General features: G+C 57.9%; 1 protein-coding gene across 1 annotated transcript in view; it reads right to left on the bottom strand.

Annotated features, from left to right (window-relative positions):
* Nucleotides 1-4518: 4518 nt before the first annotated feature.
* The window catches only part of SLC7A5 (solute carrier family 7 member 5), a 38137-nt gene continuing 14780 nt past the window's right edge, over nt 4519-27875 (bottom strand). Inside the window, exons 2-10 of the mRNA XM_045818991.1 lie at nt 27359-27484; nt 15713-15818; nt 14991-15035; nt 14472-14595; nt 13348-13451; nt 12766-12862; nt 11157-11306; nt 9033-9210; nt 4519-7790 (exon numbers count right to left, since the gene is read on the bottom strand). Coding sequence (XP_045674947.1) covers nt 7735-7790; nt 9033-9210; nt 11157-11306; nt 12766-12862; nt 13348-13451; nt 14472-14595; nt 14991-15035; nt 15713-15818; nt 27359-27484 — 986 coding nt within the window. The 3' untranslated portion in view covers nt 4519-7734. The remainder of the gene's footprint in view (nt 7791-9032; nt 9211-11156; nt 11307-12765; nt 12863-13347; nt 13452-14471; nt 14596-14990; nt 15036-15712; nt 15819-27358; nt 27485-27875) is intronic.

The raw sequence follows: 27875 nt of genomic DNA, 5'->3' as shown, positions 1-27875 counted from the left end.
GTGTGGAGCCCGGAAGGCCATTCCAGAGGGAGCTCCTGACCTCTCTCCTCCGGGATGACATCAGTAATGTCCCAAGATGACTCGGACTGTCCGTCCCAGGGAGGCCTGGTTAGGATGAGAACAGGGGCACAGAACCAGTGAATCTGGACTTCAGTGAGTTAGTAAACTTGGGTTTCCTGGTCTCTCAGAGGCATCCAGGCCCCAGCGCCTCCTGCAGCTGGTACTGGAGGCCCCCACCCGCAGAGGGCAGGTAGCTCCGGGGCCCGAGAATGCTCCCATGCAGCCTGGCAGTCTGCACCACCAGAGAGTCCCTGGTCCCTCTCCCACCTCCCTATGCCTGGGAGTCCTATGCCTCAGTGTGGCTCCTGATGAGTCAAGGGTCCCAGGCCAAAGTCAGACAGACACCCAAGGCTGGAGAGGAAGGGACAGTGACACTCCCATCTACACACAGGCGGGGTCCTAGGGTCTGCGGGTCACCTTGGAGAAGCACAGCAAGATCAGGGCAAGGGCCAAGCAGCAAAGTATCTAGTGCACACTTTCAAACACCCACGTCAAAAAGGGTGTAAATCTTACGTGCGCAGCGCAATAAATTTCCATCCACCTAAATCAAACTTCAGACCAGCACCAGCATCCCAGAGAGCCTGCTGATTTCTAAAAGTTATTAAAAAGTATTGTTTTTGCGAATGGGTGAGTCGTACACCTGATTCAAAATGCCAAAGACACAAATGGGTACCAGGTGAAAATACTCCCCCTGCCCCAGGGACTCAGGCTCCCTGCTCAGCCCACCCATCCGCAGGGTCTGAGGCCAGCAGGAGCTCACAGTGGACAGAGGAAAGCAAGGACAGGCTCTCCAGATCTACGGCCGATGACGGGCATTTGTCAGTGAAGGTGCGGGGCAGTGCGGGAGGGGCGAGTGGCTGGGGTGAGGCAGCGTGCCCAGGGGCAGCAGCGCAAACAGCCCGCACGCATCACAGCGCTGGACCCCATGGAGCCCCGCCCCGCTGGAGAACAGAGAAGGGTGAGAGCCCCTCCGTCATGTCCTTCGGAGATACACGACACCCCTGTTTACCCGTGACCAGGCCAGACACAGACCCTCGTGTACCTCTGTGCCTCCGCAGTGATGAGCTGAACCTCCTGTCCCCACTGATCATGGATCATGGAAACAAAATGCTCCTTACCCAAACTCTGGTTCGGCTGCTCCCCTTCCTGACTCCTGGACTTGGCCCCCTCGGCCCCAGCCGGCAGACAGCCCCTCCTCGAACAGGCTTTCCTGGGGGAAAACCTTCCCTACCTTCCACCTTCCCATCTGCCCCCACTCCACCCCCATCCTGGCCCCTTCCATCCCGTTCGCCCACCCCCTAGCCCATAGAAGAGAGACCCCCACCCTGCCAGCCCCTGAGATGCTGCACATCTCACGTCAGAGCAGTGTTGTCCCAATAGTGATGGCCCATCCCCTCGGCGGTAATCCTTTCCAATAAATTGTCTCCTTCCTGGGTCCAGATTTGGTTTATATTTGACAATTCCCTCCCTGTGGAATTCGCAGCCCGACTCGAGGGACTAAGCTGAGCCCAGAAATAAAATAGGAGCAGCTCGAATGGAGTAAGTGGGAACTCAGGGCCTTCTCCCCGTGGCTCTTTGAGCACTAGGCAGGGTTCTCCCGTGAGGGTGTCAGAAGCCTGGAGAAATGTCACTGCAACGAGAGGAGTGGGGCAGAGACAGCCATCATGCCCAGGGACACGCAGAAGAGCAGAGAAGGCCCTTTGGAAATGCTAGGCAAACGCTCACTAACTAGAGCAATCAGCTTTGCAGACTGTCCAGCAGCGTGGCTGCCCCCTGCAACCTCAGGCAAGGAGACTGAGTCTGGCCGAGTCTTCCCATGCCTTTCCCAACCTCGGGCCAGGTGAGAGCCCTCAAAGGGCTGAGGCTTCTCTGAGAAGTGCGGGGCTCCATGGAGCACAGCACGGCCACCCCCCGTCAGAGCTGGGCAGGGCTGGGACCACGAGGTGGGTAGGTGGGACCCATGCTTTGACTCTGGGCCCTGGAGCCCCACTGGAAAGGGTGAGGGCCATCCTGGGGGTCACGCAAGTTTCCACAACAGCCTGCATAAAGGTCAGTGAGGGGGAGAATACTTCTGGAACCTTCTGTGCCCCTCTTTGACCCAGAGGATTTTTTCCTCCAAACTGGTCGAAACTAGTTTTGTGAACAATGTGTTCATCCAGGACATTCTATGTGATTTAAGTGTTTAACTTTAATCATACAGTTGAGTTCCTACTTGCAGAATTAAGTCACCCCTTGGCTGGAAGAGAAAGAACTCCGTCTTGCTGAAACTGGACCCCAAGACGTGAAAAGGGCAGCACACAACCTGTCCGGTGTGGGCGTGCACGCAGGGGGTTTGGAGAAGTTCTGGCAGAGACGCCTCACGCCTGAGGACAGCGCGCGCCTGCAGACTGCAGCTCCCAGGGTGAGGACCTGCTGCGTCCCGAGATGGCACTGATGCGGCCTGGGCTTCCGTTTAGGGCCCCTCCCACATGCCCACCTCTGGAGGGTGTTCCGAGACTGGCCAGGACTTATGATTTCGTTAGAGGCTGGAGAAGTGTCGTTTGTTCGGGAGGCATAAAAGGGGTCCTGTGAGGAGGCAGGGGGCATGGCCGGGGGACTCTCAAGGTGGGAGCATCCATCCCTTCCTGGGGTCCTCATTTCCAAACTGTCCCTCGTGGCCCAGATGTCACGGCCATTCCCATGGCCTGCCCACACCCACTCTCAGGGTGGTTCTAACTCCAGGGGCGAGGGTGGCTTTGTGATGTCAGAGGTCCCCGCCTCACTGCTGATGGCCTGGCCCCACCAACTCCCCTTCACTGCTTCCACACACATACATGGCAAATTTGGTGAGTCTGGCAGAGCTTCCTAAGAATTTGGGGATCACAAGAAGTCTCCTCCTGTTGCTGCCAGCATCCCTGTCTTGCCTTCTCCCTCCCACTTTCTCCTCCAAACACCCATTCCTCTCCATTCGTGGTGGCTGAGTAATTGCAGCTGTTGCTCGAATGTGTCCCCAGCACCCTTACCCTGTGGACGTTTTGTCTCCCTCCCAATCCCTTCCTCTCTCCTATCTGTCTCAAGCTCTCCTGCATCCCCACCTATTCTCTCAAAGGAAGAGCTGGACCACACAGCTATACCCTGACCACACGTGTGGGACCGTTTGTTCCGGTTGGTCTGAGAACTGCCCTTTCAAGTGTGAATCAAGGGTCAAGTCCAGACCCTTTTCCGTCAGCAGCAGTGGAAGGAGAGCCCATCCCAGGGTTGGGGGAAGGGCTGGTTGCCGGATCCAGCCAGGGCTGCAGAGCAGTCACAATGAGATTCCCAACCTTTCACCTCTTCCATTATGTTTTCCAAATGCTTCTGTGCCAACGGACGTAGGACTTTAGTACACTTCTCAAGCATTGTGATCCGTGAATCATACAGAGCCCCCCTGGGGGGTTTTGTTCAGCCAGGCTTCCTGGAGTTCCAGCAGAAAGTGGATGCTCAGGCAGCCTGGGCGGCAGGACCGTCGTGGGCAGCTGACCCACTGGCCACGTGGGTGTAACCGAGGCAAGTCAGCTTCTATCAGCCCTGCACAGGTAGCCCCCGCCCACTAGGGCTGTGAAATCCCAAGGGCCACCTGTTAGCTCCACACCCCCACCTGGCCTGCAGGGAGGGGGAGAATTCCTCCATGTGCTCATGTGGGGGACTGCCTGGTTTTGGGGTCCAGTACGCAGGGTGCGCTCTGTGACTGAGACCTGGGGACTGTGGTGCTCACAATGTCAGCAGCACTGGGACCTGGCGCTCAGAGGGTCTCTGCACACTGCAGGTGGCTCTAGGTGGCACTTCCTGCCCCAAGCCTGTCTGGTGGCTCCAATGCCTCAGTAGAAGCCCCCTCAGGGGAACCTGAGGCCCCGTTTCAGCCTCCATGCGCCCGTGCGCTGGCCGAGGCTCACTGGGCAGTCACCGTGGTCACCAGCTCACCCTCGCCATGCTGCCCTGCAACACTCTTCCAGTTCTAGCACACCCTCAGCCCGCCTGTCCTCCAGGCCCGGGTCGGACACCAATGCTCGGAGTGGAGTTTGTTCCCACTGAGTGAGAGCTGTCTGTGGAAGAGCTGGTGTGGCTCCCAGCCCAGGCCACCTGTGGACACCAGGCACTCTCAGGGGTGTCCTGGACTTGAAATGTGCCTGCTCCTTCCCTCCCACCTCAACCTGGCGTGTCTCCGCCCTGGCCTCCTGGTACTGGCCTGTGGCAAAACTCCTCCCACCTTGGGCCCAGAACATTCTCTCCGCTCTCCTTCTTGGACTTGACTTCGATGCCCATTCTAAGGGGTCGACTGAATTCTTGCTGAGCCCCCTGGCCTCCCTCCCGGCCTCCAGCACCCATTGAGGGGGCTATGGCCACCTTGTTCGGCCTCCTGGGGGCTGTGTCCATGAGTGAGTGAGTGAGTGACGCCAGAATTTGACGCTGAAGGAAAGAACACGAAGGCCACCAGCGGTACTTATAATTCTGATCATTTTCTTTAAAAAAAAAGTCAAAAAAACCCACACACTATAAAACAAAACTCCCCATCCCTAACCAGCCAAGTGTAACAGGTTAGCCATTAACACGAGAAGAGAGAGACACTGAAGCCACACACGTCATCACATGGTGGAGGTATTCCGGCCGGGCCGACGAGAATGTCCCAGTGGCAGCACTGATGTATGTGGCGGGGACTCCGACAAGGACACAAGACAGCAGAAATATGCTGGAGAAGCCAGGCTTACCTGGCCCTGCAAATAAATAAACACGGCGCCAACAGCATCTTACACGTTAGTGAGACCTCAGAACAGAACAGAACAGCACAACACTGGACAAATGTTTGCTGGTTATGCCGGGGTTTGGTTAAAAAAAAAAAAATTAGTCCTCACAAATGTGAACGCTCCAGACACAAGTCAGTAGAATGGTCAGAAAGAGCAAAGTCTCTGCTCCCCAGGTGCCAACACGGCAGGATCCCGGGGTGTCTGCAGGCAGGCACCTCAGGATGCAGCCCCGGGAAGTCCCTCCCTGCTGAGGTGGGTCCCTGGGCTGGGTTGAGTTGGGAAGCATAGCCCCAAGAATCACAGACTGGGCCTCCCACCCACCTTCAGCAGAGGTCCCAGCCCAGGTGCTAGGGACAGCCTGCCGCACTGCAGAACTGCCTTTGACCTCTCTCTCAGTGCCCGCTCCAGCCCCTGCCTCAGTGTGGATAGGGGGCCCTGGGGCCCCAGTCTAGCCCTGCAGGGGCGACAGTGCCCCAGTTCCCCATGATGCACACCTGTCCGCAGGCTGCTGAAGATGGCTGTGGGGCGGCCACTGTGGTCTGGACAGGGCTGCCTGGTACCCCACATCTGGCAAGGTCCTATCTATCGCTCCAGAGCCAGAGGTTGGAAGCACGACAGGAGCCCAAGTGCCCCCTCCCCCCACCAGAAGAGGCCAACTGTCTGTTTAGCAGCTGCTGCTGGATCCAGTGAAAAGGCAGGCGGGTCATGCACCTGAGGCAGCACCCTGCCACCTGTGCATGGGGCTGCAGTCGCTACAAGGTCCAGTCTCCGGGACACGTGCAGACCACCAGGCAGGTGGTACACAGACTGACCACTGCCCCCATTTGCAGGTGAGAAAACTGAGGCCCAGGGCAAGGATTCTGCCCCACACAGGAAGTGTGCAGCCAGGTCTCTGCAGCTTCGAATGGCCCATCCAGCCAGCTTGCCTCAGGGGTTTTCCACCCTCAGGCCTGGAGCTCCACCCCGGATAAATGACATATGGCCCTGAGATAAGGAGACTTTGCGTAGAGGCCTGTCCTTACGCACCAGAAGTCACAGGATGGCACAGGTCTCCTGACCAGCTCTGCCTCCTTCTAGCAGGGGGTGGTGGGTGGGGGGAGACAGACACCTGGCTGACTCCTTTCAGCCTCTAGACCTAGCCTAGCCCAGGTCTCCAAAGACCCTTGTCAGCTTCCTGCAGGTTCACTGGACTGTGTGGGGTTCCTGGAGCCCAGGTGGGGGGCAGCTGGCTGGCTGGGCCGTTGGAAGCTCACATGGCTGAGCAATGAGGCCTGATGCCTGAGGACCCAGCTCTACCTCTTGCTCGGAAAAGGTAAGTGGTCAGAGAACAAGGCAGAGCCCCAGCACCTAAGACGAGGGCCTAGAGGAAGACAACCCGAACTTAGCTGATGTTGCTCCCCAGGATGGCTTCCTGGGCATAGCGACAGCTCAGGAAAGCCAGCTGGTTGCCAGACGTGTTGGCTGGGCCTCAGCTGTCTCCCTTGGGCCAAACACCACGGGAGTCCGGGGACAAAGCCTCTCCGGAGAGGCGGTGGACATGCTGTGCTGGCAGCCAGGCTCCTGGAGAGCCAGGGCAGCCGCCGCAGCAGGTGCAGAGCTGGAGCAGTGAGCAAGGCATGGCTCTGTCTTCTGTTGACTAGAACTGAGTCTGGGGCAGGCTGTGCCAGTGGCAGGAGGGGATGATGGTGCCCCGGCCAGGAGCTGAAGCCAGCCCCAGTCAGCCTTTTGGGGTTGCCATCCACCCACTGAGGCCAATTCTGGATATCCTGGGAAGGGCTGCATGGGGGGCATAGATGAGAAGCCATTAAGGGTCTGAGCATCTGCCTTCCTGGTGGCATCTGTTGCTAGATTTCCAGCCTGGGGCTTTGTCTGAGAGAACTTGAGTTAACTCCCAAACTGGATACAGAAGAGATTGGGAGGCAGCATTACCTGCAAACCAGGCCTGGCGCGCTGCCCACAGGAGGGGCCCAAATCCTCCTGCCTTTGTGTCTTTGCTCAGGCCGCCATGCCAGGCAGGAGGCACAAAGCCAGGAGCCCCACGGCCTCCTGAATGACCAGGGTCTAGCCCAGAAACCAGTGGGAGCTCCAGGATCAAACAGATTGCCCATGACCTCAACCTGGAACTCCACCAGCGACAGGAACTGACTCTTTCTGTGGAGGTGGGGCTGCCCATTTCACTGAGATCTTCTTTCCTTTCTAGGGGTTAGAGAGGGATGGATCCACCTCAGGTCTTTAAGGCAGAGACATAAGCCCAGGGTTAGTCTTCCCAATGTCACTACATCTACTAACAAAGAAGAAAAAAATGCCAAACATGCATCTGTCGGTACAAGTCCATTGTCCACACAGTGGACTTGCCAAGTCTCATGGCTCACTGGCAGCTAGTGTTTGGTTCTCGGAATCCCTCCTCCCTCGAGACTGCGCCTGAAGCTGGCGCTGGGGGCCACGCCCACGACAGGCGCCGGTCCCAGAGGCACATCATTCTGCTGGCAGTGTAAGGGGACAAAAGATTCCCCCTACCTGTCCGTCCCCGTTTCTTTAAAAAATAATCATCCTTGTGGCACCAACTTGACCTAAAAATTAAGTTAAAAAAATAATTCAAATAAACAAAGGTGGAAAAGGACAAGGACCCAACATGGTCAGTCAGAAGGCCCAGCCTCTTCTCAGTTCCACATTTGCGCTGCGCGCTCTTGAAGGCTCACTGATAAAAGTTCGTCTTCTGGGACTGAATCTGTACCAGTTTTCACAGTGTCCCCAGCACCGGACCTGGTGGAGGGACGATGCGGGGTGCTCAGCTGAGCTGCCAGGATGATGGGCCGAGTTGCTTTTAGGTTAGTGAGTTGTTTTAAAATGATCTTTGTGCATTTTCTGTCCGCCCAGAAACGGGCCCCGCATGGCAAGTCCCGGCTCTTCTCCCTTACGTCTCCTGGGGGACCACTTGCATGAGCTTCTGGCAAAGGACTGTCATGGAAACTGCAGAGGAGGGGAGAGCAGAGTTACTTGGGTATCAGGCAATCACGTGCCTGGGGTCCAGGGGCACCCGTGAGTGCTGTGAGCCACAGGTCACCCAGGCTCATGACACTACAACTTCCAAGGTTGCAAGAGAAGCCAGAAACCCTGAACTTCGTGTGATACCTCCTGATTTGAAAATGTGAGCTCTGGGCCTGAGGGCCTCCCTCCTGGCGGGCAGCAGCCCGCATTCCGGGTTAGCAGCAGAGAATTGCTGTACCTCTTCCAGTGACTCTAGAAGTCACTGGGGCTGGGGGAGGGGGGGCGGTGCACGGAACTTGGCAACAGGCTGAGCACTGTCCCCGCCCCTCGCCGTTTCAAAACCCTGGGATCACAGGAGAAATGAAAGGGATAAGAAGCCCTGATGCTGGGGGACTGTTTGATGGGCCCTTCCCATTTGTCTACACCTGGGCCACTGCCTCGAAGACACCCAGGACCAAAAGCAAGGTCACTGCTCACTGCCAGACGACAGACACAGGCCTGTGGTCTTGCAGAGGGGGTGGAGCAGAGGGATGTGTGCAAGGGGCCCAGGTGAACACTGTGGGGGTGATTTCAAGGCAGAGAGCCCTGCTTCAGGGCCTGGGGAGGTTCTGCAAGATGAGTAGTAACAGGGAGCCTAGACTGGGTTGGCGGCGAAGGTCCGCCGAAATGACTGGCAGTCTTAGTTACTGGGTAGGCACCAATCAGAATTCCAAGACAGCCATCCTGGGGATTTTATAAGCCACCCAGGACGTGGTAACTGCGGTGCAGGCTTGCTAACACCAGTTACTTTCCCAGGAGCTGGTCACATTAGGAACCTTAGCACAGGCTCCTAAACTTGGCTTGTCAGTTAACCCTGTGACCTCAGTGCAGAGATCTGTTTTCTCCCTCCCTGCCTTTCTGGGTCAGCCTGTGTTTAAGCTGGCGACAGGCAGTGGTATTTCATTACTTGGCAAAAGCAGCTTGGTTTTCTGGAATCCCTTGTTCTGAGATTAGCTGGTGCCAAGCTGAGCGTCTTATCCCTGAAATACATGGGCCAGATGTCACCTCCAGACACGTCAAGCGCCTGAACCCTTGGTCAGCACCATGAGCACACCCCTCCCCGCTGCCCCAGCTATGGGATTAGATGAGACAGCAGACAGTCTGCTCCAGGACGGGGTGCTGGGGGACCCTGAGCAGGGATGGAGAGAGGCGCTGGCTGCCAGGCTGCACCGGGGAGATACTCACAAATGCCCTGGAGGAGCCACTTGGGCTTGTTTTTCCAGGAGACCCCAAGGAAGTAGACAGGCAGGCCGCTGAGGATTATGACAAAGCCAATGCCGCACTCCATGGGTGTCTTCCAGAAGGAGATGGCGATCAGGAACAGGCAGGCCAGGGTGAAGAACACAGGGAGTGCCAGGTTCACCTGGGGACAGAGGGGGGAGCAACGGCGGTTGGCACCTAGCACTCACTCCACACGCCTCCCGCCTCCCGTGTCCCGGCAGCACGAGTCCTGTCCCTCCCACGGAAAGTGCTGCACCCCCACCGCCCTCCTGACCTTGGTGGAGCCGTCCCCCTCCTCAGGGTACTCGGCCTCCCCCAGGGGAGCCTGCAGAGCACAGCCTGTGCCCCCCACCTGGTCCGAGAGTGGCTCCAACCTCCCAGGGCCATCACTCCTGCCTGTCTACCTCTCCCAGCCTGACCCATGTCGGTTTCCTCAGAGCCGGCCTCCCAAGAGGCGGGGGTCGCTGGAGAACTGAAACCCTCTCTTGTTCTCCATTTACTCGGCACAGGGCACCAGGCAGTAATTATTCAAAGCACAGACGGTGCCGACCGTGAACACAAATAACCAGGTTGGTCCCTCGAAGCTGCCCAAGGTCAGAGGAGGTCGACCTTGCTGGTTCCCACATCACAGGGCAGAAACCCTAGCCCAGCACCCACCCAGTCACCCAAGGGCGGGGGGCACTTCTGGAAAGGCCACCACCACCCACTAATAAGTGAGGGGCAGCCGCCTTCTCAAAGAGCCTCTGTGGGCAGGCTGACTCCAGTCTGCACGGCCCCGAGCAGGCAGGCCTGGCCACGGGTTCACGGCAGACCAGCCGCGGAGGCGCCCCCGCCCCGCCCCCTGCCCTGCCCCTGCGCCGGGGTGGGCTCGTCCACATGCAGACTTGGCCGTCTGTCTGCACACCGACAGAAGGCCCCGGGAGATGAAAGGCTAGCGAGGGTCCAACCGGGTACCCCCACTGCATGCCCTTCCCCAGCCCAGGTTAACAGTGAAACAAAGCCCACTCTGTGCCCGGGAGAGCATGAGGGCAGAGTCCACCGCAGGCACAGGCTGACAGGGGGCCGAGCCCACCACACACCCAGGTGACGTGGAGAGGGAACTCAGGTGGCCCCGGTGCCCCAGCAGAACCCTTTCAAGGCAGGGAACCAGGCCCTGCTGGCCTCCGCAGAACTGCTGGGTGGGGGACACCGGGATGTGGCCTATGGGCAGGTGCCAGATGGGACGGCCAAATGCCACTGGGGACCGGACAAGGGACGAGAGCTGCTAGACAGTGGCCACCATGAGTCCGTCCCTCTAACTCCCCCGACAAGAGTCTCAGCCGAGGTGCTCACTGCACTTCTCCCGCAGGAGCGTGGAGGTCACCGGCCCCTCTTTTTGGACAAGGCCACCCCCGGGCAGCTGCCCCCCAGCAGCGGGTTGACGAGGAGAGCTGCATTCCCCTCAGGCCAGGCTCGGCTGTCACCCCGGCTTTCTCCTGGGCAGCCTAACCCCAAACTCTCCACACGGAGGCAGCGCCATCTGTGCGGGGCGGCAGGTAGGACACGTCACCTCCTACCCTCCATGTGGCCCCTACACCTCTGCCATCCTCTCAGTAGCCCCAGCTGTCCTGGTCAGCGGCTCCCAGGCCAGTGAGGCCCAGCCTGCCCACGCCCACAGTGCTCATCACCCCCCCACCGGCACTACAGGGTTCTTATTTATCATGCTCCCTTTTGTTAGAACATAAGCTCTAGAAGGACATGGATTTGCGGGGAGTCTATTTTGTCCTTTGATGAGCCCCGGAACGTGGAATCACCCCCTTGGCAGGGACTCTAAAGGTTCCCAATTAACGGTCATTGGCTGAGTGAATTACCCTCCACGTCCGGGTGTAGAAGCACGTTCACAGGTTTATCTTGGTGGATCCTCACCAGAACCCTCTACAGGAGGATGGTGGCTGGCCAGGCACATGCCGGAAGGGGCAGAACCAAGAAGCTATGCAGACCTGGCTCCCAACACAGGGCCCCTGGGGACATGTGGGCCCGGTGTCTTCAGCACATGACCCACCGAGCCCCCAACTGGCCCTGGGACGCCCTCCACGGCTGGACCCTCACCTTGATGGGCCGCTCCAGCTCAGGCTTCTTGTAGCGGAGCCACAGCATCCCGATGATGGCCAGGGCCACACAGAGCCAGTTGAAGAAGCTGAAGAAGTTGATGACGGAGAAGATGTCGGTGGAGAAGGCATACAGCAGGGTCATGATGCACTGCAAGCAGAGAGACGGGGAAGCGTGAGCCCTCGTAGGGCCTGGGCCGGAGCTGGGAACAGGGCAGTCCCGGACGACGGAGGCCACCCCAACGCTGGGACGTGTCTGCAGGGGGCTGACGGCACATGTGCACTCCCGCTTTAAAGGAAGACCTACTCTGAGCAACACTCGAGTTCTCAGAAAGCAAAGGCGCCACTGCCAGGGGGAGGGTGCAAATGCCCACACCCGACACTCCCCGCAGCATTGTCTGTAAGAGCCATGGCTGGGAACCGCCCCAAGTGCCCAGCACGGGGCTCATGTAAGTCAGCTGCTGACACTCGGGCCACGGGATGCCATGCCAGGGTTTTGAAACTGCGCTCGAGCTCTGCATGGTTTTAGAGGTCCCAGGGTCATCTGCTATCTGTCCTTTTGAGAAGTGGGGCCTGGCCCTCTCTCCTTGAGTTGCGCTACGTCTACTGACTCACTCCTAACCAACAGACCGAGACAGAAATGACAAGTGTGACTCCTGAGCGAGGTCATAAAAACATGGTGGCTTCTTCTTGGCTATTCCTTTCGGCTCCCTTGCCCTTGACAGGGGGCAGCCAGCTGCCCTGTCGGCGGGGACATCCACATAGCCCTGAGGACGAGCCCACATCCTGAGGAACTGCGGCCTCCTGCCCGCAGCTGTGGGAGGGGCCATCCTGGACATGGCCCCGCCAGCTGGGGCAGAGCCTTCAGACGGGACAGCAGCCCCGAACCCCGACTTGTCGCCACCTCACAAAGGACCCTGACCCAGGGCCACCTGGCCTAGCTGCCCTGAACTGCTGACTCACAGAAATGGAGAGGTGATGAATGCTTTCTGTTTAGGCCATTAAGTTTTGGGTGACTTGTTACAAAACAATAGAGAACTAATAAAATCGTGTCTATTGGGCGAGGAGAGACGTAAGGCAAGCTGAAGAAAAACACGCACAGTGTGATCTCACTGGAAATACAAGTGCTGTGCACACGCATCTGTGAACTCGCCGCAGCGCTCCGGGCAGAGAGGCGCGGGACCCGGAAGCCACCCAGGAACTCTGGTTCCCTCGGGGAACGAATGGGGCTTCTGCTTCACGTGCGCTGGACTGTTTGAAGGTTTTTGTTTTTTCTTATAACTACTGTGGTATTATTTTTGGAATTAGAAACATAAAAAAAGATCTAGCGCCCTTTGTTGTTCAGTGGAGCATGCAGCGGAGGGCACCGTACAAGGAAGCACTCTGTTAGCTGATCTGTATCTCGGTCTCCGCCCCAACCTGTCGTCCCGGTGACACCAGGCAGAGCCGGGAGGGCGTCTTGCAGATGGACCCTGCAGCCTTGCCCCACCCCTGCTCCTGCTGGGGGGCCCTCAACTCAACACTGATCCCTAAGGGGAACCCGGGTTTGCACTTCAAACTGCTTGCAGTCCTCCCGGAGAAGGGGGCACCGGACGGTGCTGCCGGCTTACCGTGAACAGGAGGGAGGGCATGGGTGTCAGGAGCTGCGGGTGGATCATGGAGAGCACAGAGGGCAGGTGGCCCTCCCTGGACCCCACGAAGAACAGCCTGTGGACAGAAAAGCTGACGGTCAGCTTCATCTCCGAGCAGCCCAGGCAGGGTGGGCAGTAGAGGGCGCCTATGCCCAAGCGCTGGGCTCCCGGACGGGTGCCTCGTGGTGTCCCTGGCCGACTCGCTGGCAACGGGGACACTCGGGGGCCTTGCTCACTTTCAGTCCCCCTCCTCAAAGGCGGGGTGCACAATGAACCCACGAAAGAGTCTGGAGGGCACAGTAGCTGAGCAGTTGTGTCACCTCTGGGGAGGGGAGAGTCATGTTCCTTTACTTCTGTATAACTGGAACGTTTTGACAGCTATGTACTAACATATATATATATTAATACATATGTATATATTAATATATATATACACCCCCCCCCACAACTTTTAAAGCTCATGTTAGTAAGCAGCATGCAGCACTACACCCGCCTGCCCCCCAGTCCTGCCCTAGCTCCCACAGAGCCCAAGTGTGGAAGGGTGGTCCTGGGTGGGCTCACCTGGAGGATGTGAAGAGGGACCCGTTGACGGAGCCAAAGCAGGACAGGCCCACAAAGACGGGGATGATCCAGGACATGACGCCCAGGTGATAATTCCCGAAGTCCTAGACAGAGGCCGAGCACGAGTGAGCGAAGCTCTGCGATGCCCAGCACGCAGCCCGACGCTCCACATGGACAGCACGCTGTCCTCACGGCCCGGCCCGGCCAAGCCCCCTTGTCTGCCGCCCTCCTACACATTCTCGCAAGGATTCTGCACACGAGTGACTCCTTGGGGTCTGGATTGTGGGGGGCTGTCCCAGGGACAGAGACTTCTTTAGAATAGCAGTGGTGCTTTACCCCTCATCCCCACGTGCTGGCACTGACTGTCCTTGGGTGCTCCTCACCCCGGCAGCACACCGGGTTCACCAGGTGCCAGGCTTTCTCCCCATTCATATGTCTGCTCCACAAGGAAACCCTGCTTTGTCTCTGGCTGGGTCCCCATGGCCTGCCCCAGAGCAGGGCTCAGTGAGCTTTCACTCAGAGGGTGGAGAGGGCGAGTGGGTGCCGACCCTCATCTGCCGACGTGGCTGGGGAGGACACTATGGGAAGGGAGCCTACGGGACCCCTGCAGGGCATTCGAAGGCCCACTGGCTCTACTTAGGGCCCCGTTCTGCTGGGTTTGGAAGGCTGACAAGGTGCTCGGCTGCTGCCGCCACCATGGGGCCCGGGGACTCTGCTCTCCCTCCTCTGAACCCTGTGTCCGGAATGCCCAGCAGAGGTGGCTCCAGGTATCATGGGCAGCGGTGGGAGAAGGCCACCGAGTCTTTCCTCCCTGTGCTCTGGGTCGCAGACCTCAGTTGCGGGGACTGGACCATCCAAACCACCGTAATGGACTCACCCCCTCCGCACTTGACTTTAAAAAGGACTGATGCTGGGATCGCCGCAGACATGCTGACTTAAAACTGGCCTAGGGTGTGGCCTGGGCATCAGCAGCCAGGGTTGAGAACCAGCACCCTACACTTTCTGGCAGACTCGGCAGAGAGGAGCTCAACTCCTCCGTGCAGAAGTGCGGTTTGCAGACGAGGGGCCGGGTCTGCTCCACGTCACAGGCTCAGAGGCGGCAAGGCCGGCCTTGGTCATCTTACCACGGCCACAGCCTCTGACGTCAGCATCTCCTCGGTGGACAGCGTGGTGAAATAGGCCAGATTTGTCAGCACGTACACCAGGGTGACGATGGGGAGGGAGATGATGATGGCCAGGGGCAGGTTTCTGGAAGGAACGAGAGGGCAGGTCATCCAAGCACAGCCCCGACAGAACCAGCCCCAAAGACACTCTGGCACACAGGGGCCTGGCAGCTGCATGAACCCGGGCTAGAGACTCGACCCCACCGGCCTCAGCTCCCCTTCTGTCAAACGGGCATTCCTGTTTATTCTGAGGGGAAATCACGTCAAAGGGCACATAGCCACTGTGTGGCTGGTTTGAGGTCAAAACCCAGCGCCCCTTCACCCCAGCATGATCCCAACCCCAAGGCCCCTCCTGAAAGGCCCTGCACTGCTTTCATCTGAGACCAGGCTGGGCCCACAGAAGGGTTCTTAGGCAGGACTGGTTTCTTCCTTCTGTCACATTAAAATAACAAAAGGAAACGTCTCTGTTCACACATGTACCTGTAGGGGTTGATCATCTCCTCTGTGACAAAATTCAGGTAGTTCCTAGAATTTAGAGAGCAGGGTGTAACCACACAGTCCTCCCAGAGTCACTGGGGGGCAAGAGGACACAGATTCTACGGGAAGCCCCTGCTGGGGGCTCTGGGCCAGGGGAGAGGAGACCCCTCCCCCACCACCGGGGCCCATCTCGGTGAACAGCTGGGGGCAAGGGAGAAGTCCTGCTCCTTTGAGAAAAGCGTGACCCCAGCAGGCCCGCCGCCTCGGCTGGCTCTGTCCACTCTCTGACCTGCCTTCTAGCACCTTCACCCCCCACCTGCCCGCCACATGGCAGTCATTCTTGTGGCCCAGTAGGATCCGGCCTGAGAGCAGGGCCACAGCTGGGGACCCAGCGGGACAGAAAGTGTTGGGGGAAACCTGGCGAGGAAGAAGCCAAGGACCACCAGGCCCAGCCCATTGAATGCAGATGCTTCACACCCTTCAGCAAAGGTTCATCTACAGGGCCGCCTTCTCAGGAGCCTAGGCACAGAGGAGAACGGCACCCAGGGCGGCTATGGGGCCCGCCCTGTGCTTTCCCAGGATGCACGGGGCTCAAGCAGCTCTGAGAGGCTCTCCTGCCACTCTCTAAAACCGCCCGCACGCGGCCGAGAGATTCAGATTTCTGGACATCTCAGGCCTGCCCTGTGTGTCCCAAGGCCCAGAGACCCAGACATTCTGGAACTTACCATCCCCCATAAGCAAAGAGGCCGCTGTACAACGCCAACACAATGTTTCCCACGTCCAGGTTGGTGCCTTCAAATGAGAATTTTGGATCCAGATTGGACACATCACCTGCAAAGGCCGAACAGACAGAAAGGTTGGGTTAGAGAGCTCTGCAGAGGCCATGCAGTAAGTTCCAGAATGGCCCTGGAAGAAAAGACAATAACAGGCAAAAACAGTGGGGTGAACTCTTTCCACTGTGACAAATTAAATGCACCCACTGAGCCACCAACGCACACAGTCCTGGCTTCCCTGGGGTCCGGAGCTCAGACAAGGTGAGCATGACCCTGCCATGATCTGGAGGAACATGGCCTTCAAGGGGCCCGTGGTCCATCTGAGAGGGGGATGGTGCCTCTGCAGACAGATCCTTGGCCATTCCGAGTGCTGACAGCCCAGGCGGATGCAGGGACATGTCCGGAGGGAGGGGCTGATCAGCCCTGGTCACCTCAGAGCATGGTCCCCCACAGACCTCAGTTCGAGAGCCGCAGGCCAGGGGACCCACGCCAGGCCTCTCGTGTGTGCGATGGAACTCTTGAATGCCACCTCCTCGTGGCCTGGTGAGCACAAAATGACCCAAAAATGACTCAGACCCTGGAACGCAGCAGGGACTGAACAGAACAAGAGGACGGCGCAGGCTGATGGTGCCACGGTGCCAGTAACTCTCTTCCCCAGGGCTGCACAACCTGGGCACCTTCCGGACAGGTGTGTGGCGGAGCCGTCGGATTTCAGCCTTGGTCCTTAATCCAGATGAACAACGCACTGGGCCCCTAGACATATGGGGTGTGGTCTGGACAGCTCAGGCCCATGCCTCTGCCGACCATTCCTACCCACAGTGGGCAGGACCCTGCATCCCACGGCCCCACACTCTCAGTTTCGGAGCGCACAGAGAGACGAGCCCGTCTGACGTGCACCGTGGCCCAGCGAGGCCCACGTGAGTGCCCCAGGGCTGCACTAACAGGTGCCAGAAGACTGCGGGCTCGGACAACAGAGGCCTCTTCCCTCCCGGTTCCAGAGGCCAAAAGGCTGAAATCCAGGTGTCACAGGGCCACGCTCCGTCTGGAGGCTCTGTGGATGGTCCTCCCTGTCTCTTCCAGCTCCTGGGAGCTGCAGGGGTCCTTGGCTTATGGTCACATCACTCCAGTCTCTGCCTTTTTCCACACACAGCCTCCTCCCTCTGTCTCCTCTTCTGTCTCTTACAGGGACACTCACTGGATTTAAGGCCCACCCTAACCCGGGGTGGTCTCATCTTGATCCTTACTTTGATTGTATCTGAGACCCTTTTTCCAAATACAAGCACAGTCACAGGTTCCAGTGGACATGTATTCGGGGGTTACCATTCAGCCCAGCACGGTAGACACTGTGAAATGTGGGAACACATGGGCCTGGATGGACTCACTCCGTGAGGAGGGGCCACCCCATCAGCCGGTGCAGACAGACACAGGACAGGAGTCAGGCGGGCTGGCCCTCCTCTCTGCACTGGGGAGGGTCACCGGACCCCTGGGTTTCAGTCCCTGGCCCCCCTGCCTCCGGGGTGTGCTGGCTCCGGCACACTCGTGCACTCACAGGAGGGTCTCAAACAGTAGCAAAGGCACCCCCAAGGGGAATGCAGGCGCCCCATTGCCTCTTGCTCACCTGACACTGGAGGAGCGAGTTGAACTATTGGCCAAACATGGACTGTTTGTTAGTTTAATTTGGGGGCTGCTTCAAACCAAGTCTTGTGGCTCTATGCGAGAGGGTCTGTGCCCGACCCTGATAAGAAGCTGCTGTCCAGGTCCAACTGGCCCAAGCTGGGTGGGACATAGTCCCCAGGCTGCTACATGGGTCAGTGTTACCAGTGGACAGTGGGCCAGCAGGTCTCTGGGGAAATAGGGATGAGGGACCCCACTGGGGACCCAAGGTCCCCAAGGGCACTTATGCTTTCCACAAAAGTGACACCTTCAGTCACCCTGGAAACAGGACAGAGGGACAGTATGTGAGGTTTGCGAAGGGACCTGTGAAAGGAGGCTCCCATATAACCTGACACTTTACCTGACTAAAGCCTGCACTTCAAGGCAGCAGTGAATTTCCTATGGCATACGCCACAGTAGGGGAGGAGCCCCTGTCTGTCCGTCTGTCTGAATTCTGTCCCGGAGCTTATTTGTTCCAACCTCGCGGGTATGCTCACGCCTTTGATCTCCCGCCTGAGGTTGGGGATGAACACAGGACCCACAGCTCCCCTCACTCTGCCCACGAGGCCATCATCTTGTGACCAGAACAGGCTCCACGGTAGTCAGCACCTCACCCCTTGAACCGCCTGCACATGATCTGTCTTGGAGGCCTAGTCCCAGGACTGCCCGGTCACAGGGTGGTCAGCAGGCTGGGTGGGTGGGGGCAGTACTTGGAGCCAGCTCAGGACAGTGGGAGCTCCTCTGTGCTCCCTCCCAGCTGCTCTCCTGTGGAATGTTCTGTAATGTGCATTCCTTTGTGCCCGCAGAGCCCTGCCTGTCCCGGGGCCTTGCCCATATGCTTCTGCTATGTGGGGAGAGGAGCATCTGTCTTACAGACAGGGAAACTGGGGGTCAGGCCACCTGCCTGGGGCGGGGTGTGGGGACCACTGGCATGCAGCTGGTCTGGGATCACGAGGGCAGTCCTCGAGAATGCTGGGGCAGCTGATAGGTCTCATCTCCAGGTACGGCATGCGTGAGCCAGAGGCCACAGCACCCCAGGATGCTACAGGTGCTCCTGGAGTCTGGAGCTGCTGCCCAGGGCTGCTACTGCTGGCTTGGATCTGCAAAAGGTCACATACCGCCCCCCCTTCCCCAACAGGGTGCTGTTGGGTCAGACTTACCACTACTTTTGGAACATTAAAGGTCTCTCATGATAAAGGTTCCTTACAAGTGATGCAGGCTTGCTTTGAATTTATAACTTTCTCATGAATCTGCCCCATCTTCCTGTTAGGATATATATATATTTTAATTTATTTTTAGAGAGAGGGGAAGGGAGGGGGAAACATCAATGTGAATTGGTTGCCTCTCATGCACCCGCAACTGGGGACCTGGCCCGCAACCCAGGCATGTGCCCTGACTGGGAATCGAACCAGCAACTCTTTGTTTTGCAGGCTGGCACTCAGTCCACTGAGCCTCGCCAGCCAGGGCAGGATATACTTGTACACCTCGTATTTATTATTCAGATTGGATTTCTTTTCCCATAGGCGGGATGCAGATCTTGGTGGAGCTGTGAACACTGGCTCCCACCCCAAGCACGGCCCCGAGTTGCTGATATTGTTCGTGCGCAAGTGCAAGGGTGGGAGACGCCGCTACACGGGGATGGATGCTACACGTGCGGAGGACAAAACTCCAGGCTTGAAATACATCCCAGGGCTTTCTGGGAAGGCTTACATGTTTCCAGCCCTAAGGCCTGGTGACTTCGATGTCGTCATCAAGGGATGGCCAACTCCGAGTCTGACAGGTACATGCAGCCATCTCCCTGAGCCAGTGATGCTGGGAACAAGAATTCCTGCTGTGGAATGGTATTTGCTAGGGTTTACAGCTCGATTTTGCAGCCTCTGAAACCCCGGATAAATGAATACTATTAGCTGCTCTGACCAACTCAGACTGAAGTGTGTCACTGGGCTGTCCCCGGGGCCTCAGCCAGGTCCTTCCCAACCAGCCCATGATGCTTCTACTCCTAAGACAGCTGTGGCTGGGGTAACCTGCCAGGACCTTCCTTGGTTGTCCAAGGCCTCGCTACCAAGACTCTTGGAAGAAAGCAGAGATCCAGGCACACAAAGGGACAGCAGTCCCTGCAGCCCCGAGCACAACTGGCAGACTTCCCACTTCTCTCCTGGCATGGGGTGGGGTGGGGGTGGTGGCAAAGCTCAGTCAAGGACTCAGCTGCTTTGGACCCCAATCAACCTGTTGCAAGTTCCCCTGAGCTGTCCCCCTGCCCTGTCATTTCACTGTTTCCCAGCTCACACAGGCACAGTATGGTCCACCGAGGACCAGGGACAGAGGGAGCGATCTGAGAGTAAACTGCTGAGAGCAGCCTAGCACACATGTGCACCTGCAGCAGAGCTCCTGGGCTTGCTCAGCCTGTCTGTGCTGAATTCTGGCCCAAAGCAGAGACCCACAGCTCCGCCCATCAGTGGGCACCACTGAGAGGGCTCCAGGCCTGCTGGCTCTGCCCGGCACTCGGCCCAGCCCCCAGAGGGCTGGCACAGCCTGAAGGAGCTCAGAGGCGATGGTTCAGGAGCAGTGGCTTTGCCTGTCTCCAGAACAGCAAGAAGCAAGTGAAGGCAGTCACACCTCCATTAATGATGTGCGTTAGCAGCGGCACAGGGACAGGGCTCCTCCTTCCCAGCAGGAGAGCGAACTCTGGACTCCATGCTGCAGTTCTCAACCGCCCACCCACTCCAGCAACCCGGCCACATGCAGCAGCGTCTGGAGACAGTAGAGACTGTGAGGCTGGGGTGGGGGGCTAGGTGTGCTGCTCAACATGTTGTAATGCAAAGGGTGACCCCACAGATGACCCCAAAAGACAATAGTGCTGGGCTGAGACTCCACTTTAGACAGAGTATGACAGATGTCTGGCCCATGTGCCACTGTTCCCCATAGCCAGGGCAGACCCACTAACTGCCCCATGTCTACTTTCCCGTGGACCCCAAACCAGAGCATGATCCTTGCTTTCATATAGAGCTCCAGGCCCAGGGAGACACACATGAATGACTGCATAGTTCCTCTACTTGAGACCTAGCCTCATGCTCCCCCTCCTGCCGTCCACTGGGAAGACAGGGACAGGAGCAGCACAGGACCTCCCACGAGGACTGGGGGCAAGGGTGTGGGAACCCCAGGACCCCAGGGTACGTTGTGGATGACTCCTGTCACGCAACAGCAACACTAAAAGCTGCCTCTAACCTGCATTCTCCACCCCCGAAGCTCTTGAATCTTCAGTCTGCCTTCTTTGCCCTAAAATGCAGTCTTTAGCAGCACCTCCCAGAAGGGTTGCTGGGAGTGAGAAAGCTAATACACTGCCAGATGCTGGACCCTTTGGCAAGCTGCAATGTCACAGGCTGCCTTGGGAACCAGGCGGTGCCTGCCTCCAGCCTGCTGGATCCCCCAGAGAGCCAGAGTAATTGGGCTGGGAACATTCGAAAGGCCCCAGGGAGCTGATTTTGGGGAAAACCAGCCTGAATCACTGTAACACACAGACACAGCCACAGCCATGGAAACCATCATCAACCTGGGATGTGCAACGGGCCCTCCCCCCTCGGAGAAGCTTCCTCACCAACAGAAGAAGCCGGGGAGGGCAGCTGAAGCCATGCGCATGTAGGGACAGGCCCAGGATCTCTCCTTCTTCCCGCCGAGGGGATGCACAGCCCTCTGGGTCTGGAATCAGGGAACAAAGAGCTCCCCCAGTCCCTGCAGCCCGTGAGACCTCAGCTGGCCTCTGTGCATGGGGAAGGCCTGGCCAAAGGCTCCACAGGGCTCTGTCCAGGCCCCAAGCCAGGGAATCCCACACTTGGCCTGTCAACATCACCAGTGTGGGAATGGCTGTCTTTGGGGTGCAGCTCGAGAGAATTCCAGAGCCTCAGGGCTGACCGGGCCCGCCCCACCCAGTGCTTCCAGCCCGTGACAGCCTGAGCAGGTTGAGGGCTCAGCCGGCCCAGAGGCACCACTGCCAGGCCAGGGACTCAGGGCGCCAACTGTGAGGAAGTCATCCCCACAGCTGAGGGAGTGTCCACCTCTGTAACCTTCAGCCTTTGGTCCTACTTTTACCCTCTGGGTTTCCATGCAACAGCCATTTACATCGTGGAATGTGCTGAACAGGGTCCCCCCAAATTCATGTCTACCTGGGACCTCAGAATATTACCTGACCTGGAAAAGGCTCTTTGCAAATGTAATTAAAGTGAGAATTTCAAGATGAGGTCATGAATCAGGGTGGACCCTATATCCCATGAAAGTGTCATTAGAAGACACAGAAAAGGAGAGACACAGGAAGTGGCCAGTGAGGACGGAGGCAGAAATGGGTGATGATGCCACCAGCCAAGGAACCACCGGCAGCTGGAAGAGGCAAGGCTCCCCCTGCACAGGTTTCAGAGGGCATGGATGTCTTATTTTCAGCTCACCCGCCCCCAAGTTTGTGTCATTTGCTATGCAGCCCCGAGCACTCTTGGCAGTCAGAGACCAACCAGGCCTTGCTCCATTTAGTCGAGCCCTGCTGCTTACTACCCTGTGCCTCACGGGCACGGTCAGGACGTGGTGGAAAGGTCGTGGCCTTGGACCCTGCTCTGCAGTCACAGGCTAAATGAGCACGCCTTGGGGCCCCGGAGTCCCATCTGGCCAGTCAGCTCTCTGTGCCCTGAGAGACTCGGGGGGAAAGCATGGAGACCCAGTACCCTCGCAGGGGCCACCCCCCGAGGCCAGCTCACCGGGGATCCCACTTTCCCATCTGTCTCCCCACCCTGGGCTGAGGGACTAAGTCTAGTGCCTGCTCTACTTTAGCTCTGTCCGACGCCTGGGAACGGTGATGTGGCAGGAATCCGGACCGGTAGAGAGGAGCACAGTGCTCGTTCACTGGGGCTACCGTTTGTCCATGGTACGTCTTTTAAACTCTTGGTGGAATCGGCCCCTTGGCCTCACGATCAGCTTCAAGCCTCAAATCCCAATAGGAAGGGACCCTTTTCCGACTGCACAGCTTTTTAGGAGACCCCTGAGAACTAACCAGGCCAGCACAGAGCTTCGTGGCCGCACCCCCATTCGTGTCGAAGCCCTGGCCCCAACTGCTCTGCCTGTGCAGCTAACCCGCCCAGGGTACAGGGAGTGAGGGCAGCAGTGGGAAAGAGCTCCCAGGCGTCCGACTTCATCCCAGAGGGCAGCACACGAAGCATGAGACTGCAGATTTGTTCTGATTCTAGATGCCGGATTAGCACGGAGCCGTGTAGGCCCGGAGCTATGCAGACCCGAAGGAAGGACTCGGTTAGAAATGATCAAAGAACACCCCTGGGAAAGCAGCCAACCTTTCCTCGATCATGGCTACATTGCCACGAGTTCTTCCACGGGGACCGGGTGGGGGGGTGTCCCATATTTGCCACGTGACTGCCACTGTGGGCATTTCAGAGGGGCACACTGGCTCGTGGTGGGGAGGGGCCCTGAGGCCCATCCCCGTCTCCGGGGCACAGGTGACAGAAGCCCAGCCCAGCCTGCCTCGCCCTCACCCCTTACAGTGTCCTGCAGTCACTGCGGATCCCCTCTGAGGCAGATTCTGTCACTGGTGCCCCTGAGTCCTTCCTAAGCAGGAGAGTGGGGCCTGAGAGCATTGCTATGCTGATCCCCTACCATCAGGGGAGGATAGCCCACAGCCTGGCAACATTTCACAGCAGCCAGAGAGGCCCCATGGCCTGGGGCTGCTGTTGCTAGGGTAGCCATTTCACAGACTAGGAAACTAAGGCTCCTGTAAACAAAGAGACCTGCCCGAGGAGAGCCGTACTCAAGACCCAGACCCCCACAGGACCAGGATCTCCTCCCTGCCTCTGCCTGGGTGTTCCAGGCTGCCTGGCCTGTGTGCATGGGCCTCTTCCACCCCTGTCCTATAAGCCCGGCACTGTGTTCTTGGTAGGATAGAGCTCCTGAGGGAGCTAACATCCCTGCACACGGGACCCAACATCATAAGCCATGTGCGGTTGCTGACACTGCTACGTGGGACTGGGCAGGCCACTGCTTCTCCAAGCCCTGACCCAATAACCTAAGAACCAAACGCAAACTGTAAAATGACTCAAAGACCAGTCTCCAGCCCTGGGTGCACGAGGTTATTCACAGGCCTGCCTGGGCCTTGCCCACTGCAAGGCTGGTCTTTCTAGCCAGCGGCATCTCTTGTGCTTTCTCAATCCCCCATCCTCCCAGTAACTTTGGGCAGTACTGGACACAGGCAATAACCAGCTCAGAATCTAAGTGTCTCGGTTCCCAGTGCCACCCTGGCACTTGGGGACAATGTCCTAGTGGCTAGGCGAGCTTGTGCGAGCTGCCGTGGAGGCTGGGGGACTAGGCCCTGGCGCAGGGAACACGCCTCCTCCCATGACCTCCAGGAGGAGGGCATCCTGCTCAGACACAACGTGGGAGGGAAAGAAAGTGTTTTTGTGGGACCTTTTATCTGCCCAACCATGCAATTGCTGTGTGACTGCTCAAGGAGACTCAAGTTGTTCTCCCACCGGATGCTACACCACAGGCCTCCCGCCAGGCAGAACCACAAGCATCCCATTGTGCATGGTCCGGAAGGGACCTGGGCGTGAGGGATAAGTCTTCCACGCCCCACTGTCACCCTCCAGCCTTGGAAAAGCGGCTCAGCTCTGGGACCGCCTGACCTTGGGGCGGCGGACCTTACAGGGTATCGTAGATAAGCCCACGGACAAGAGAAAAATGGCAAAAACAGGGGAGGGAATGGCAGGTATGTCCTGAACCAAAACGTGCCCTCTGCCCACCATGTCTATCTGCTTCTCTCTGTGGCTCCCCACACTAAGACACCCCCACCCACACTTCTTGAGATGGCTGTTTCAGCCACCCAGATCCGAAATGCCTTCCCAACCTCTGCACAGCCTTCCGAAAAGGCCAGGAGCAAATCCCGACAACTTAGGTGGCACCGGTCCCCACACACTCAGCACCATGGCGTCCCCAACCCCAGCCACAAGGGCAGCCCACTCCCCTCCGGCCCCTGAGATCACAGCCCGGGGCCTGCAGAGCAGCCCCTCTGTGCCTTCGTGCAGTCACGCCCTCCTGCCCTCAGCAGGGCCTCCCAGGTCTGGGCTGGAGCCTCATCGCCCTGTCTGCATTTTCCTGTTCTTGTGTGTCTGACATCTCTGAAGCAGAGTGGGGTTTAGTTGGCAGGGCTGTGCGCTCATTGCACTCAGAGCCTGAGAAAGTTCTGGTGAAGAGCAAAGGCAGGACTGCTCGTGGTCTCATGGCAACTGGGGCTAACAAACAGCCAGCTGGACTTGAACCTGGGGAGGCTGGGCCCCATGCCCAAGCCCCTCCTGCAGCCCCAGGTGCCAGGTGAGCCAAGGCAGAAGATGGGTTGAATGCTGGGGGAGTGAAGGAGAGAGTGCCCAAGCCCGAGCAGGGCGGCCTGCGGCTACCCCGAGCACGTGGAGCTGAGCCTCCGCCAGGAGGAGCCAGCCCTCTTCCCAACAACACGGGGACCCACGGGGTTTTGCAGGCTGCCCAAGGGGGAAACAGAGTCAGACAAACGTTGTGGGAGAAAGGGGTCAACATTTCCAACCCTGCGTCCTCCAGAAAGGAAGGCATTCATCTGGGAACAAAGTAAATCTCTTAAAAACAGGAGACAGGAATTTTGCAGACGCTGCACTGTATCCCAAGTTCAGAAAGAAAAAAACTGCTTCAGGCAGGAGGTGGGTGGGGGAGGATGTTTTCAACAGCAACGGAATTATAAACACATTATACATTCAAGCCGAACAAAAGCTCTTTGCTCTTCCTACTGAAATTTGTTTTTACAAAAGTCAAGTTCCCCCCACAACATTCCTCATCTGTCTGTATCCAATCATACCAGCCAAGTAAAAGCCTTCACAAACAAGGCTTCTATCCGATGACCCATCTCCCAGCTGGACAAAGCAGTGGGTGCAGGACGGAGTTTTTTCTCCCACCCGTTGGTCCTAACTGCTCTCCATGAGGCCAGGGAGTTACTAGGCCCTGACAGGGTCCTGGAGACCCAAGAAGGAAAGGGTAAGACATGGTCTTGCCTTCAGGAATAAGCTGGAGCCTGAAGTCCCAGGAAGGCCCTCGAGCATGGTGGAAGTGCCCAGAGCAGCGGTGGCAGGGACCAAAGGCAGGTTCTGGCTCATCCCAGCCCTGCCTGTTGGGCTCACCCACAGAGAGTGTCTCAAGGACCTCCTGGGGAACCAGATGCCACTGGTCAGATGCACGCTCCCACGAGGTCCAGCTCCTGGGGTGATGACCTAGGCGACCTTCCATAGAGTGATCACACATCAGGTGGAATTTTCCCTTCCACGATGACAATGATTGTGGCTACGGGAGCTGGTTCTTACTAGGTACTAGCGCCATGCTAAAGACTTCACATATACTAATGCATTTAACAAAGATGGCCTGCTGAATGATCTGGACTCCTGCTTCGACCTCACCAGGTCAGCGTGCACCAGAACCATGGGCTTCTCTCTACTCCGATAGAGGACGAGCAAGGGCAGGTAATGTGGCAGCCACTGCAGCCCCATGTGCACCCAATTCTTGAGTCATGAGCATGCCCCTGCCCAGCCCATGCTCTTTGGACACCAGATCCCTTTACAGTGCAGTGCCCAGTGTGGCCAGTCGGGGCTGGGGAGGGAAGGAATTGAGGCAACCCAGAACTGCAAGGATGGATTTCTGGGTGTCACAGCCAGAAGCCCAGAGGACATAGATGTGAGGCCTTTAGGGGTTTTCCGAGCACACAATTCATAGCTAGCCAGCTCCAAAGTGTGAGAGAGGACGGGCTATGACAAGACAACAGCCACCTCCTGCCTAGGGCTTCACAGTGTAGGACAGCTGATGTGAGAGGGTGCCTACGTGGGGTTTTAGAAGTGGCTCAGATTCTGGTTCCCGCTGTGACACTGCATCAGGCCAGCTGTGCCCCTGGTGGGCTAGGGGACACAGGGGCTGTCCTCTGCGGCCCCCACTTTCTAACAGCACACAGACATAGAGTGCAGCCCCGGTGCCCACCTACCCCTCCAGACACAGGGCTGTGGGGGTTGGCTGTGTGTGTCCTCATAATGACCTCCTGTGGAGGGGCTCTCAGAGCCTGTCTCGTACCAGCCACTGTGGCTCCACTGCGGGGAGCCAACGCCCGACCTGGGCCAGCTGTACACCCCCTGCAGGAGAAGCCAGCACTTCTGTGCATCAGAAGTGTTCCTGACAGGGCTTTCCACAGCAGCCAGGAACAGGGGGACCACATCACCCTTGCCCATAGAATGATGGGCAAATCACAGCACATTCACAGGGAACAAGGCCCAATAGCCAGAGGATGCACTGTCACCAAATGCCATGCCTCGGGCGACCCACATGGGATGGGACAGAGTGCTGCTTACAGGGCAGAGGTCAGCATGGCAGATGCTGGTGTGTGGGGGCATCGTGGGCACGAGGGCCCTGCTGGGGGCTGGGCTGTTCTGCATCCTCCCCTGGGGGGCAGCTCCGACTTACCTGTCTGTAGGGCACCTACCATCTGGGTAGCTTCCTGTGTGCACCATCTACCTCGGAAGACTAAACTAGCAACAGCTCACGACGTGCCAGGCACAGTGCTAAGCTCTCTCCAAAAGTCCCCACCCTACCCCTCCCCAGCCCCAACAGTGGGTAGGAGAGTGGGGTTCGGAACGGGGGGAATCTATATCTCCCTCTTTGCTCTGGGTGATATTTAATGTGTTGGATGATGTTCAGTCTCTCTAAGTCAATATCACTGCCTCTCCTGGGATGGTGTGACCTGGCACACAGTGTCCCGATTCAAAGAATACCCTTCATGCTAGCATGCCAGACCTGAGGGCTGCTGCATTCAGGAAGGGGGACCCCCCTATTAATGCCCCCACCCCCGCCCCAGCACAGCAGGGCCTCAGAAGACAGCTGTGAAGGCCCCGAGGCTGCACTCACCCTTCCCGATCTGGATGAAGCCCAGCAGAATGATCAAGGCTAGTGCCAGGAGTTTGGCTGCAGCGAAAGCATCCTGGACCCGGGTGGCAGCCTTCACGCTGTAACAGTTCACGGCCGTGAGCAGCACTGTGGAGAAAAGGCAGTGAGTGAGTCCCACTGGACAGATGGTCAGCATGACGCAGGGGCAGGCTGAGAAGAAACCCAGCCCCTTTGGTGGGGTCTCATCCTCCAGGACTTGTTTTGATAAACTTGACAACAAAATAGGACCAAGGTCAAGGGCTAAGAATCATAGGCTCCTAGGCTGTGGTCGCAGGTACCCCTTGGCTGTCACAAAGGATTTTTTTTTTTAAAGAATGAAGTTCAATCTTCTAAGGGAACACCAATCAATACAGGTACCTTCCCTTCCTCCCCCACCCTCCACACCCCTGAGTTGAGCTCAGCCTATCTTAACAGTGTAGGTTAAATAGCTAACTGCCATTTGGAGGGGGACTGCATTCACCTCTTTGCACCCACTCAA

This window comes from Phyllostomus hastatus, unplaced genomic scaffold (assembly GCF_019186645.2).
Source record: "Phyllostomus hastatus isolate PE091 unplaced genomic scaffold, TTU_PhHast_1.1 phas_scaffold_345, whole genome shotgun sequence".
Taxonomy (NCBI): domain Eukaryota; kingdom Metazoa; phylum Chordata; class Mammalia; order Chiroptera; family Phyllostomidae; genus Phyllostomus; species Phyllostomus hastatus.
Note: the sequence above shows the minus strand (reverse complement) of the source record. Positions and strands in the feature narration are given on the sequence as shown.